At 37.8% G+C, this 14,952-nt stretch overlaps 1 protein-coding gene across 1 annotated transcript in view; it reads right to left on the reverse strand.

Moving 5' to 3' along the window:
• Window positions 1–3,117: 3,117 nt before the first annotated feature.
• RGS7BP (regulator of G protein signaling 7 binding protein) overlaps window positions 3,118–14,952 on the reverse strand; it is a gene marked incomplete at its 5' end in the record, with an annotated part of 39,941 nt that continues 28,106 nt past the window's right edge. Inside the window, 3 exons of the mRNA XM_082497754.1 lie at window positions 3,118–3,406; window positions 5,821–5,891; window positions 7,327–7,474. Coding sequence (XP_082353880.1) covers window positions 3,315–3,406; window positions 5,821–5,891; window positions 7,327–7,474 — 311 coding nt within the window. The 3' untranslated portion in view covers window positions 3,118–3,314. The remainder of the gene's footprint in view (window positions 3,407–5,820; window positions 5,892–7,326; window positions 7,475–14,952) is intronic.

A 14,952-nucleotide genomic window follows, 5' to 3' on the forward strand; every position in this document is an offset into this window, starting at 1 on the left:
AGAAGTCTGGAAAAGCTTCAAAATGAGCGAAGACTGAAATTTTAGTAGTCTTTAGTCCAGGACAAAGAGACACAACTGAAGTTTCTATAATAATAAATGGTGCAAGGATGTGCATGTTATTGTATGTTTTAAAACAGTACAAACACAAAGGACTTTAAAGACAACTTAGGTAAATCTGTTTCCATCACAGAATGTGTTAAAGTTGTGCAGCTCATTGTGATATGACTGATGTCAAGAGCTTTGCATAATTAATTAACATGCATACATTTGTCTCACTCATGTATATTCCATCGCAACAGATGTGATAAAAATACAGAGATATAAGCTGTCATGTAACTTGGCATGTTACCTTATGTGTGATGATATGTGGGCAGGTACTGCACCAGAAACGCTTACTGCTTAATCTTCCTTTGAAAGTAGTTGTTAAAAAAAGACACTGACCTGATATAGCAATTTCTCTGTGTTTACTAATGTAACAAAATTTTAAAAGAATTAACAGTTTACTTGTGTGAAATTTTGTTTCTCCCTTTCTCTCTTATAGCTCCGCTGCATGTGCAGTCTGCTTTTTGGCATTAATACCTACAGGATTAATAAAAGAGTATCAGTCTGTCTTTTTAACTTCTGATGAATGAAAATTAATTGGTTAATTTTAATTACAAATCATCTCCCCAGACAATATTTTTAATAGCAATTAGGCATCAGGAGATACATTTCCAAAGTTTTAAGAATTGTAAAACCTGTTTTATCTCTGGGGATGGAGACATAGAGCAAGTCTATTGTTTTGTAGACGACTAATTAAAACATGTCAGTGCTGCCACCTTTTGGACATTCTTTAAGTACTTATTACAGAAAACTGATCTTATTAACGAGGACATTATTCATGAGAGATAGGGGGAAAATGTCAAAGAATTAACTTTGGAAAAACATCCTGCTGTGGACTTTGATTCTGTTCTTCTCAAAAAGCACAAGCACAAATACAGGCTAGGCAGAGGATGGATTGAGAGCAGCCCTGAGGAGAAGGACTTGAGGGTGTTGGTTGATGAGAAGCTCAACATGAGCCAGCAATGTGTGCTCGCAGCCCAGAAAGCAAGCCGCATCCTGAGCTGCATCAGAAGAACCGTGGCCAGTAGGTCAAGGGAGGGGATTCTGCCCCTCTACTCTGCTCTGGTGAGAACCCACCTGGACTACTGAGTCCAGCTTTTGAGGCGCCAACATAAGGACATGGACCTCTAGGAGTAAGCCCAGAGGAAGGCTGCGAAGATAAGAGAGCTGGAGCACCTCTCCTATGAGGAGAGGCTGAGAGACTTGGGGTTGTTCAGCCTGGAGAAGACTCTGGGGAGACCTTATAGCAGCCTTCCAGTACTTAAAGGGGGCCTACAGGAAAGATAAAGATAGACCCTTCATCAGGTAGTGTAGAGATAGGATGAGGGGTAATGGTTTTAAATTGAAAGAGGGTAGATTTAGATTAGACATTAAGAGGAAATTCTTTACACTGAGGGTGTTGAGGCACTGGAACAGGTTGCCCAGAGAAGTTGTGGAGGCCACATCCCTGGAGGTGTTCAAGGCCAGGTTAGATGGGGCTTTGAGCAACCAAGTCTAGTGGGAGGTGTCCTTGCCCATGACAGGGGGGTTGGAACTTGATGATCTTCAAGGTCCCGCATTTGTGCTCACAAGCACACAGCTTTGTGAGTGTACAGGGATGTCCCTGCACTAAATATTATCATAGAATCAATCACAGAATCATAGAATGGTTTGGTTGGAAGGGACCTTAAAGATCATCGACTTCAACCCCCCTGTCATAGGCAGGGACACCTCCCACTAGACCAGGTTGCCCAAGGCCACATCCAGCCTGGCCTTAAACACCTCCAGGGATGGGGCCTCAACAACTTCTCTGGGCAACCTGTTCCAGTGCCTTACCACCCTCAAAGTGAAAAATTTCTTCCTAATGTTTAATCTAAACCTGCCCTCTTCCAGTTTAAAGCCTTTCCCCTCGTCCTATCACTACATGCCCTAGTAAAAAGCCCTTCCCCAGCTCTCCTGTGGGCCCCCTTTAGGTACTGGAAGGCCGCAATAAGATCTCCCCGGAGCCTTCTCTTCTCCAGGCTGAACAGCCCCAACTCTTTCAGCCTGTCCTCATAGGAGAGGTGCTTCAGCCCTCTTATCATTCTCGTGGCCCTCCTCTGGATGTGCTCCAGCAGATCCACGTCTTTCTTATGTTGGGGACTCCAGAGCTGGATGCAGTATCATTTATATATTCATCATAATCTCTTACCTGTCTTTGTTATCATACTTCTCAAAATGGAAAAATTATCAAAACTTTGTGTAGTAATCTGACAACAAAATTAGAAAAAAAAGACATATTCCAGCAATGTAACTAGAAACAAGACAACATTTAATTTAAATAAAAAAACTTTATTAACAATGTAAAACGTTTAATATCTTACAATCTGCGATAATTCTGGCATGCCCTATAAGAGGTAATACTTAGTGATATGCAGACACCATGCTTTGAACTCTATTGGAAACAAAATGGGTTGGTGTTGTGTTTTACATTGTTTATTTTAATACACCTTCTTTTAATAAATTATTTATTTTTTTCCAAAAGCGTATAGAGATACTATTGACTTAGAAGGAAATCTGTTGCTTCTACACATTGTACAGTATGTAGATATTATGATTTCTCTGTATTTACAAGTTCTAAGTATTTTCATATATGGATTGTGTATCATAAATTAAGATATTTTTCTATGAAGCTTTTAAATTGAGATATAGTGGAAGACTAAATATGAATGAGAGCACAAAAAGCAACTGGAGATTTTGTGCAAGTTCTGTTACAATATTGTTTAAATGTTTTAGAACTTTTAATACTTTTGCTGTTAAATAGTTTTCTATGCTTAAAGACTGGTAAAATATGATCAAATATTTTAATATGATACTAGGAAGAGTACTGTACTATGCACAAATTTTAGCTGCAGTTCAAACAATAAAAAAACCTTTAAAATTATCTATTAACCATAACTCATGTGTCTTTTCTCTGAGTGGTTGAAAGTAAGCATGCAAAACATAGTTTAAAAAGTTTTAAAACCATTCTTAGTTATGCTAGATCTATTCCACAGCTGTTTTTTGACCACCATAACTTTAAACTATTAAAACCCTTATTTTGAAAAGGTGGATGGAGCAGGAGAGAAAAAGGAATACGCTAGTGTAGAAAATGTACTTTATAATCAAGAATAGCAATGTTCATCTTTTTAGTGGTCAAACAATAGTGGTTTGATCAAAGTTATGATTTTCTTGGTGCTTCTGTACTTAGTCTTCTAACTTGTGACAAGACAACAAAGTCCAAAGAATCTTCGCTTCCGTCTTCTTACCAATGGATACGGAGTCAAGTTTAGGAGGCTGCTATCATCTGTGATGAAAAACCCGCATTTTAATACAAGCATGTCCACATGTGCACACACACACTAGTTTACTTGATTTATGTGTCCTAACGGCACCTACGTGATAAAGTAATAGATCTCATTGTCCTAGGTATAAAGTCAATAATAACCTGAATTTTTTATATGAGAGTCTTACAATGCTCATTATCAGGATCTCCATAATAATGTAATAGAAATTTTGGCAAGAGCAATACCAGTTCAATGACAAAACTGAAAGGAAATTACACCTCCAGTACTGGGAGACCTAATCCACAATATACCTGCATGGATGAATAATGTTAGGATCCCAAATAAAACCTAAACTTAAGTAGCTTGAGATCTTGCAGACACGAAAGTTTGGAAATGTCGATTCAAAGGTTAAATTCTGGCCTAACTTAAACATAAAAAACCCCAAACTTTACTGAGTGGCCATTTGTGCACTTCAGGGAGAACTTCCATTTAAAAATGCAACGCTGGAACATTGTGGCACATCAAGAGAAAATCCCTTGTCTGGAAAGTTAGCACAGTATGCTCACCCTGTCTCATGCCCTGCCAGTGAGCTATCTCGCCAAATCTTTAGAATTCACTTTGAATTTGAGCCATCTTCAAGCATGGTTTCAGGCTAAGAGCTATGCCTCATGATGTTCTATTCTGGTTACATCAGGGACCTTGTTTTGATTGTAGGTTCTAGACACAACTGTAATACAAATACTTAACTATACGAACACAGGTAAGAGGTCATTTAATATTGTGACTTATGCTTATGAACCACATCAACTAAATTTCTTAGCATAGTAACTCTTGTAGTTGCTTAAGAGAATTCCATACAAGGTCTATGAGGAGTCAGTAACATTTTGTACAGCTTTTGTGGGCTTGCAACCTTAACTCTGTTCTGGCTGTCACTGAAATCAACAGCAAAATGCTCAGTCATTTACTGAAAGCAGGACTGGATCTTGTAAAGATAAACTCATTCAATGGCATTCATTCATCTTATCATCATTCTCTTAAACAGTGCTTGTAATTCATACATGTCAAAATTACAGTCCAGACCATATTAATCACCTATCATGTTGGTTGTTTGTTGTAATTACTTATACTGTTATCTAGCTTTAATTAATTAAAGGTCTGGGAATATTTAAAAAAAATTAAGGGCTTGTATGAATAATGAGTATGACTGTCCATTCCTGAGGCATCCATTCTCAGAGGTCATCTGTAAACTATGATCACAGTTGGAGTTTGTGGGAGCTGCAAAAACACCATTTATGATTACCTGATCCTGGGACATGCCTCAGATATTTTAAACACTAGCTGACATATTTCCCATCCTGCTGCACAGGTGATCAGTGATTTTCTGGCCAGTATTGAAGGGCAGTGTAGACATCAGACAGCAGAGAAGAATTCTGTATGCCTTTATCTCTGTTCTGAATTCAAGTCTCTATATGCTTTATATCCCCCAAATTTGCCTTTTTCTTCCTTATTTCCACCACACTCCTTTCTTCTAGGCTAGACATAGAGTTTATGGTATTTTTCCAGTCTCTACAATGGCACATCTGTATCATGTATCATAAGCAATTCCCTTTCTCTGTTCATATAGGTTTCCATCAACCCATCCTACCATAAACTCTTACTTGTATAATGAATTCAACCTTCCTATATTCACCTCTTACCATGTCATGATGAATGCTACATTGCTTAGTTACTTGAGACAAGATCTAGGAGGCGTACTGCATCAGCTGCCACTGTGCAAAGACTACACAGCGTTTAAGAAATACCCATTATCAAGAAGAAATCAAAAAGGAAAATTAGTATCTTCTTAATGTTGTTCACATGAAGAAAGGGAGTCCCTGTATATGTGGGACATATAACACTGCTGGGCCACAAAATGAGGGCCCACTGCTAAATACATGCACAGGATGGAGATCCTGCCCCCCTGTGCATTCGTATAAGGTGCCTTATAGCGGACTACCAGGAATAGCAGTACCTTTTCTGCATAGGGTCAGTGCCGTGTCAGAGAAGCTACAAGCCTTGTGGGGGTAAAGCAAACCCCACAACCCAGTAGGATCCCTCTCATAGTCTGTGCAATTTACACCTTCATTACCTTTGAAAAAGAAAGCCTTCTGACACAGGGAATTAGTTGTATTGCTGCCTTCACGTCACCAGGAAAAATCTATTATTTTATCTATAGATACCAGATCTATAAAATTCCAGAATACCTCATGTGTAACTCAAGAGGCCAAAGTTCACATACTAAATTCTGGCTCCACTGAATCAGTAGGGAAGGGACTTCACCTAGATTTTTCTCTTTGTAACTTCTGCAAGAAACCCCTACATTTTTTGGATGTAATGGAAGGCAAAACCTTTAATTATCTTAATTTTCCTTATATGAAGAAAATACAAAACCTACCTTGATTTTTCAGTGGTAAAGGCATAGTCTCCCTGAGTTTACTTAAAAGGTTTTTCATTTCTCTCATATCTCTGTGGAAACAAAAGTTGAAAGAGATACAATAGAACAGCAGTTGAAGACTGAATGAGGAATGGCTTACAGTATAGCTTTATATGCTGAAATAACGGAGCAATAAATACAAAAATCTATTAGGCAAGCATTTGGTTCACATACATGTATCAGTAGATGCATACCAAAATAAAGATTTCATAAAGGAGCACTTTTACGCCAGTCTGACATTAACTAGTCACATCTGGTCCAAATTTACGATCTCTTGTAGCACTTGAGTGTTCCATACTAAATGAGTTGGCAGGGACAATGTGATCCTTGTGGCAAAATACACAATATGCCTTAAAATTAGCACAAGCTGGTAGTAATGTCAACTTAATATCCCTTATCAGCATTTTGTAGCTTATGCCATGAATGTGTTTCACTGTTAATAAGGAAATTATAATACACGTTGCTAATCCATGACACTTAAGCTCCCTGCACATTAAGTGAAAATTTCAGAAACACAGCTTTCACTCTCACTCCTCTTAGGAGGACTCTGGCAGGAAATTTTCTAGAAGGCAGAAGATGGAAAATATGATAACAAAATACCATCTCACAAAGCACGTTACATTTGGACATGTTTTGAGAGAGGCCAGAAGTTGCAGTTTCCTGTTTTACAGGTCGATTGCAGACCAGCAATTTTGTGTGCAGGCTTGTAACGTCTTAAGGCTTTCAGGATTTAAAAACAATGTGGTCTTGCCTTATTCATCTACATATAAAATAGTTCTTAGAAATCAAGCAGCATGACTAATAAGAAATTGCTCAGCTTTATTCTCCAAGTTACTCTCTCAGTAGAACAGAAGTTCAATTTATACAAATAAACATGGTAACCATTAAAATCTCAGCAGCAGCTTAATACACAAAGCCATCAAAATAGGTATTTTTTGGAAATAAATGTTGGCCACAAGGATTACTCCCTACTAAAGGGTCTCATTTTTTTGTCTTTGAACTGCATAGTTAAGGGAGTAAGACAAACCTGTGGGTGATGTTCCCCTCCCCTCCTAAGGCTTCCACATTCATTACTACAGGCAGAAACAACTGACATGAACTAGATTCTGTGCTTTCAATTTATGAATGCAGAACTGCGGGCCAGCACATTTTATGTACAAAACCCGAAGCCACTCAAGATGAGACAAATCTGCCCCTTTTAGAGAATCTGACCCACTCGCAACTTCATTTCCCACCCTTCGTTTTTTGACAATTATCCTTTGGTAATTAGCCTAATTAAGGATGTCACTTCTCTCTGCCCTTCTTTTAGGAGTTGCTCTCAGATATGTTAAATGTAACAGAAATGTTAACAGGTTATTTCAATTACTAATACCTTTAATAGTAGCAACACTGACTGCCTAATTGGAAAAGACTAAATAAATCCTAGACAGAAATTGGTTTTGTTTAGGAATGAAGAGTTACACATACCTTTCAGTGTTTTCAATATCTGTGGAAACCTGCCATAAATGCTGTTGAATATCTGTTGGTGATGATGATGTGTCTTCTAAAATAGGTACTTCGGAACTCTCCTCCACTTTAGTATCTAGGACCTTGGGTGGGGCACAAGCTTCTTTTCCTTTAAAGTATTTAAACAAAACATATATCCCCCATTATTTATTAATTAAAATGCATACTCAGATTATATCATTCATGTTTTGACCTTGACCTTGCACAGTATAAATAATGAGAGTGACGAATGCAAACTGAGTAAGAACTGTTCAGAAAGAGAGCAGACTGCACCAATCTGCTAATCACAGGGCTGCTATATATAACTCCTACCAAAGAAAAGTGAGAGAAGTCCAAAGCAGGCATATGCAAAGCTTAGAATTTTATACAGTAAGTATTATGAAGGGTTTCAGTTAAATTCCAGCACACATTCTGAAAGCAACTTCAAACTGGTATAGGACAAACAAGTGATAGGACAAGAGGAAATGGCCTCAAGTTGCGCCAGGGGAAGTTTAGACTAAATATTAAGAAAAACTTCTTCACTGAAAGGGTTGTCAAACACTGGAACAGGCTGCCCAGGAAAACGATTGAGTCACCATCCCTGGAGGTATTTAAAAGACAGGCAGACGTGGCTTAGGGGCATGGTTTAGTGGTGGTTTTGGCAGTATTAGCTTAATGGTTGGACTCGATGACCTTAAAGGTCCCTTCCAACCTAGACAATTCTATGATTCATTATTTTTCCCACCACAACAAGCCCGTAATATAACATATTGTTACCAATATCTCACTTAACACTTTTTTGTAAAAGAGGGCTGCTCCAGGGAGACCATCTTAATTTGCCACTGATATCACCAGATGTTACTGCTGTAACTGGGTATTAGTTAATTTCCCCATTATTTTGAAGTGTTATGTTGGAACTCTAACCTAACCTTTGGTGATATGCTGTCAAGAACAACCCTGTCTATAGATGCATCCTTCAGGGATGCGAAAGGTGTTTCAATGGAAACAGTAACAACGCTAGATGAAATAACAGGAATGGTTCCTTTTCGCAACATGAGAACAGAAGCACCAAGACTGTAACTTTTTTGTTAGCACAAAGGCAAGCTCTTGCAGTTTTAGCAGAATGAACGGCACAGATTTCTTTTCAACTGAAAAAAGCTCTTTACCAGTAATTCTGTTGTACTGTGAACAATTCATGAAGTCTTTCCTGAATTTCAGAGCATCTGCTCAATCACTTGAAAACAGTTAAAGAGTCAGCTAATAATAAAGGCTTTGCCTGAATAATGTATATGACTCAGGCTTAACATTTCTACTACATGGTACAGCCTGTAGAGAAACAAAAGCTCTTTTAATCTTCTTATCCTTCTACTGACGGTAAGGATATCTTTTGTATTACACATTCTTAAAATAGGGATATGAACCCTAAATTACACTTTCAATTTAGTCAGTAGAAAGACTTGCATTAATTTCAGTTGGGAGTTTGATCATGCACACAGTTTTCAGAGGTGTCCACATACACTTGCTCTTCTTGCCAGTTGACTAGACAGAGGGTCTTTTTACTGTGAACTTTTAATATAAAGCATGATGTATTATTTGTCTTCTAGTCTCTAATTCAGCATTATTTTTTTTTTTACTTTAAGAAGCGGAAAATGCCTTTGGTATGAAATTAAATGAATTAAATAAGGCTGATGATTTAACTTGAGTGAGGATAGTCAGAGGGTAGAAAATGATGAGTTCAGTAAGGCTACATAAAACATCTGTAACCAATGTGCTTCAGGTGTCTCACCTGTGCTCCTTACTGCTTCAGTGGCGACCTCTGTGTTTGCTTCTGTCATGCTACCCTATGGACCTATCCTTAGTCACCACCTACTTCCCACAGAAACTTACAGAATGAGAAAAAACATGTGTTGTAGGTCCCTCAGAGCTAGTTAGATTTTACTAATGAATTGGAAAGATCTTTGAGGTGAATAACAAACTTTAATAAAGCTGAGAGAATCCCTCCCTCAAAAAGCAGGCAGTATTTGCACCAGGCTTCTAACCTGGCAATCAAGGATAAATGCACAAGCTATACAGATCACAGCTAAAGTGAATGGAAAGGAGAGCATAAAAAGGGCAACAGGAAAGAATTGTGTAGGAAATAAAAAAGAAATGTGGCAAATACGGCTAACAGCTTGATGAACTCTATTCCTGATTTACACTTGGGACCTGCAAAACTCACAAGATTGTCTCACTGGAAATATTATTATTAAGGGAAATGCAACAGGAACAACAAGCCTGTGGTAGAACTTGTCTTCCTCCTTCCATGCCTGTTTCTGTTCTACTCATTTGGGCCTCTTTGCAGTGTCCACATGAGAATGGGTGATTCTCTGGATTTTTTAAGTGCTTGTTTCTCCACACTTGTGTACTTCTCTCTCACATCTTACCCCTTTTGTGTAAGTAATATGTCTAAGTAATTATACAAATCTACCAGTCTGTAAATAGAATGCTGAGATTGTAGCACATCTGTTAAACTATCCTTCCTTTCTCCTTCAAAACTCTAAGTAGCATGTAAGTTAAACAAAGCCAAATAAACCAAAAATCCCTTTACTGAATTGAGGGTTTATTTTTGTAATCTGTATTATAAACTATCATAGGCTTTTAGGTACTATTCTAAAGAAATATATGTTGTTATTACAAAACACATACTGGAAACACAATTATGCTATGAACTTCTATGGTACACGATACAGTTATCTGTGGTTTTGTATCATTCTCATGTACCAACAATGTAGGAATGTGTTCAGTCTGAATTCACATCACAAAAGCCTAATGTTTTCTGTCCATAGTATGCGCACATGATTTTCCCATTAGACTCAATAATTCTTCACTTTTTTACCTACGTATTCAGGTACCTACCACTATGGTTATTGCTGGCATCCTTCTTCCCTCAGCTATGTTTATACAAGTCAGATGGGGCCCACACATCTCAATTACAGTGACTGAACTGTAATTTTTCCTTCAGGGCTTCCAAAAAGCTTTGTGGTAAGAATAAACAATATGTAGGTTACAAGCATTAAAGGATTTTGCATCTTATTCTGAAAAATTATTAATGTATAATCACATCATTTAGAAAAAAAAGATGCAGGAAAAAGTAAGACTTTGAGACCATTTCATACGAGAAACTCTAAGATTCTGGGAATCTAATTTATCCTGGACTCATTTTCCCCCACAGATATTCAAATTCTGTTAAAATGACTAGAGTTATATGTAAATAACTGACAGTAGGAATTACCTCTCCATCTGTGTATGCTTCTTTTTCAACAAGTTACAAACAATATAGCAGGTTGTACTGATTCTGGACCATAAGAATAATATATTCTTATAACTATACATGAGCAGTGACTTATTTTGTTCAAACTCAGCATAAATGGCTACCAGTTTCAAACCTTGTACTTCTTTGACAAGGTAGCTTTAACTATTTTTACAGCATGTTTTGAACTCTGGAAAACACCTCCAGTCAATTTAATCTGTCCCCTCCCCTCTTGCCTTTGATTTCTTACATGGGCTTACTCCCTTATTTATTAAAATTAAAATTAGTGTCTTGTTCAAATGCTGCATAGCTAGTTAATAGAATGATTGCAATCTTAAATTTAGGATTTTAAAAAATATTTTCTAATACATGTAATTATATAACCAAACAAGTCAATTATATCTGTAGATGATCCTATGAAATTTATGGTCTCTATGTAAACATGTATAGACATCAAACTTCAGTAATGTGCACTTCTGCAGTGACACGCTATAATGATCCAATGATAATAATAGTATTTTACAGTTCCTTACAATGAAAGGAATATTTTGGATATATGAATCAGCAAAGCTCTTTCATCTGTTATCTTTAAATATTAAAAATCCAATGAAGTTCTTTATATCAGTGAAAACCTTTGACCCTGAAATATTTGTGGCTGAATACCGCAATGTATGGTGAAGTGTACACTCTGAGGTTGTTTTGGGTTTTCTCAATGTGGGACCCTGACAACCTCAGTATTAATTTGGAAAAAAGGCAATCCCATCCAGCAGCTTTCATGGACAGAAATTATGTCAACTGCTTCTATGTCAAGACCTTGCTAGCTGAGCCAGGATTTGTTTATTTAATCAAAAAAAACCCCAGTCTTTGTTTGGAACACGCAATGTCAATAAATTAGACATACAACATTTAAAGGAATTAGAGCTGAATTTTGTAAACACGTCGGAGAGGTACCAATATGCTACTTTCTGTGAAACTCTAATTCAAATTTTAAAAAGTATTACTACATTTAAGAACTGTGCTTGACACTGCTCCTTAATGTACGAAGCTATAAAATTCAAATGATGGAGGCGAAAAAGCAAAGCAAAACCAAGATGAGGAGAGAAGCTGCACGTGCTAGGTAAATGAACTCATCTGTTGCTTCCCAAAGTCTGAGAAAGATGATCCTATCCAGAGAAGTTCTGCCAGAGTGTGATAATGCTGCAGAAGAAAACTAGGCGAACAAATGCAGTGAGAAGCGTCAGAAGATTTCCTGGAAGAGCTGGAACATGAGCTGCAATCTGCGGTATCTGTCCCAATAGGTATTTTCTGTAGTCACCCCCAACAGGTATTTGCTATGGGGCAGCAAGATCCTTACAGCCATCATGTTAGGGACTTCAGGCAGACACACAAGAGCTTCTCACAGTGCTGCCCTGAAAAGCGCAGTCTATACCTACCTGAAGTTTTCATGTGATCCTATCCAAGTTGATTAAACCCATCTCCTCAAAACAGCTATTGACAAAGTATTTCTAATTGTCTGGTTGCTCAACCCAGAGACTCTTTGCACTCAGCTGCAAATGAAGCTACCGAGAAATTACTCTATAAACACACACAGCACTGCATATAGTACGCTGAAATCTCAGATTCTAAATTAGCAATCTTTATCTTAATCTCTCTTTGGTCCTTCTTTACCATGGGAAAAATTGCTACTAACTCACTACTCAAGGCAGTCCTGAAGACACTCCTCCCATCAGTGTACAAGTTACTGAGAAAGGTCTGGAGAATAGAAGGATTCTGTCTTTAGAACAGAATTGTGTGCAATAAATACAATGTGTGATACTGAACAATTAGGATAAAAGAAAGATGTATGCCCAAGTAAATATTTACATGTTTATTAATTAGCCAGGACTCTTGGGATTGTGGAAAGGAGGAGTAATAAAATATATGATCAGGTAACCAAAGACTTAGTGACTACAAAAAGCTTGAATTAAGGTTACTTGGGCACGTTTTGTTATGTCTTTTGCAAACTTTTTTGAATTTTGAACTTTGCACTCACAATGCATTTTCAACACTGGGCTTTTGTGGTGTATGTATCTTAGAAAAAAATTATTAGAGACCACTTACCTCAGTTTACTTACTGCATAACACTGCTGGAAATATTTATGGCTTTTGGCCCCTCTGTGACTTTTACGTCTCAGAGAAATAACAGATTATCAGACTTTTCTAGCAGATATTGTATGACAGTAGTAAGCGCACCTAAAGCACTGCAAACAAGCAAGAAATTTCTGTGCAGGAAGCTTGATATATGCTACAGAGTATACACAGCAATGTTCATTTAGAACAGAAAGATAAGGAGAGATAGAAGATCAGTGCTGTAAAGACAGTGAAAATACCCAGAGCTCAGCCCTTCAAACTGTAGTGTGGTGTTTCATTAAAGCGCACATGTTTCCCAGTAGGGAGCATTGGCTTAGTTTTTGGATGATCCAAGGGCTGGACCACCTCTCCTATGAGGAAAGGCTGAAAGAGTTGGGGCTGTTCAGCCTGGAGAAGGCTCTGTGGCCTTCCAGTACCTAAAGGGGGCCCACAGGAGAGCTGGGGAAGGACATTTTACTAGGCCATTTATTGATAGGACGAGGGGGAATGGCTTTAAACTGGAAGAGGGCAGGTTTAGATTAAACATTAGGAAGAAATTTTTCACTTTGAGGGTGGTAAGGCACTGGAACAGGTTGCCCAGAGGGGCAGTTGAGGCCCCATCCCTGGAGGTGTTTAAGGCCAGGCTGGATGTGGCCTTGGGCAACCTGGTCTAGTGGGAGGTGTCCCTGCCTATGGCAGGGGGGTTGGAACTCGATGATCTTCAAGGTCCCTTCCAACCTGTACCATTCTATGATTCTATGATTTTATGATTCTCTTGGGAAAAGCGCATCAGTACTGCCTTAGCTTGTTTGATAATGTCCGGTCAAGATACCAGTACCCATGTTATTATTTATTAGCTGCAGGTTGCCGAGAACAGCCTCCATGTCCTTGTACTTGAATCTCTGATTGCTCCCACATAAGAACATAAATCGGTGAAATCTCATGGGAGATTTAAATACCAAACAAACCACTTATCCAACAGGTACAATGACTACAAAATGGGAAATATTAAATCCAAATAGAAAATGTTACTTTCAAAAATGAGCTTCAAGACACAGCAAGAACATCCAACATGCACATTTATGAATTAAGGAAAGTTTCTAAGGGTAGTACTCTTTGTATACAAGTAAAACAATATATTTTTTTTAATATGGTTGCTCAGATGGAGAAAAACTGGTGAAAAAAGCAAAAATGCTATATACTAGCAACAGCCCAATATATTTTATAACGGTGAAATTACCAGCTCTTTCATTCCTAGAGATAAATTTATGCACTTTGCCTACACTGCAGTATCATTCTCCATAACTAAAGAAATTAAAGAAGCATATGGGTTCATTCTACTCCTTGGAAAATAGTATGTTTTGGCAGAATATAGAATAAATAGTTTGCAAGGTCACCTATTCTAACACCCTACTGAAAGCAGAGCAAACTTGCATCAGATTGCTCAGTGCTATTCAAGTTATCAGTATCTCCAAGAACAGAGATTTCACAGCCTCTTTGGGTGCCTGTTCTAGTATATGACTACCTTTACTGTGAAAAAATACATGTAACTGGAATTTCCCTTGTTGCATGATGCCTTTACAATACTTCTAAGTGTTGTAAATACCAAGTATTTAATACAGAAGAGCAACGTTCTATTGACTGAGTTCCAAAATTCAAATTATTCGAACCTCTGCAATTATATGATTTTTGCCTATTTTGAATTTTGTCACAAAAACTCGGAGCCAAGTTACTGTGGTTATCTCTATATGGATACAGGACAAAATTACTCTATTTAGCAATGGCAGAACAGCTACCATGACTTTATCTATGGTGAGAGGAGGAACCAATGTATATCAAAAGTACCGTCAGATAGGAATTAAGTTGGCCCATACTATAATGCTGTAACTCATCTTATCCAACTTCAGACATCTAACGGTTTGATGTGTAGTTTAAGTTATTAATGTAGATTCCATCCAGAGGCAAAAGGAAGAGACAAGACATATTGGGGCTACTCAGGTCACCTCAAGCTACCTTCTTTCTGCAATTACAGAAAGTGGTTCGACAACTGTAGCAAATGCTAGGAAACATTGTACAATCTGTCTCAAAACATGATGATTCACTTCAGCAGTTACTGGTATCTTGTTATACAATGGCTCTGTTAATTCTGTCTCTTTCTATTTTATAGATTTCTTTTTGACCTGAGAAAAATCACTGAGAAGCTCAAATGA

Source organism: Vanellus vanellus (genome assembly GCF_965231255.1).
Source record: "Vanellus vanellus genome assembly, chromosome: Z".
Taxonomy (NCBI): domain Eukaryota; kingdom Metazoa; phylum Chordata; class Aves; order Charadriiformes; family Charadriidae; genus Vanellus; species Vanellus vanellus.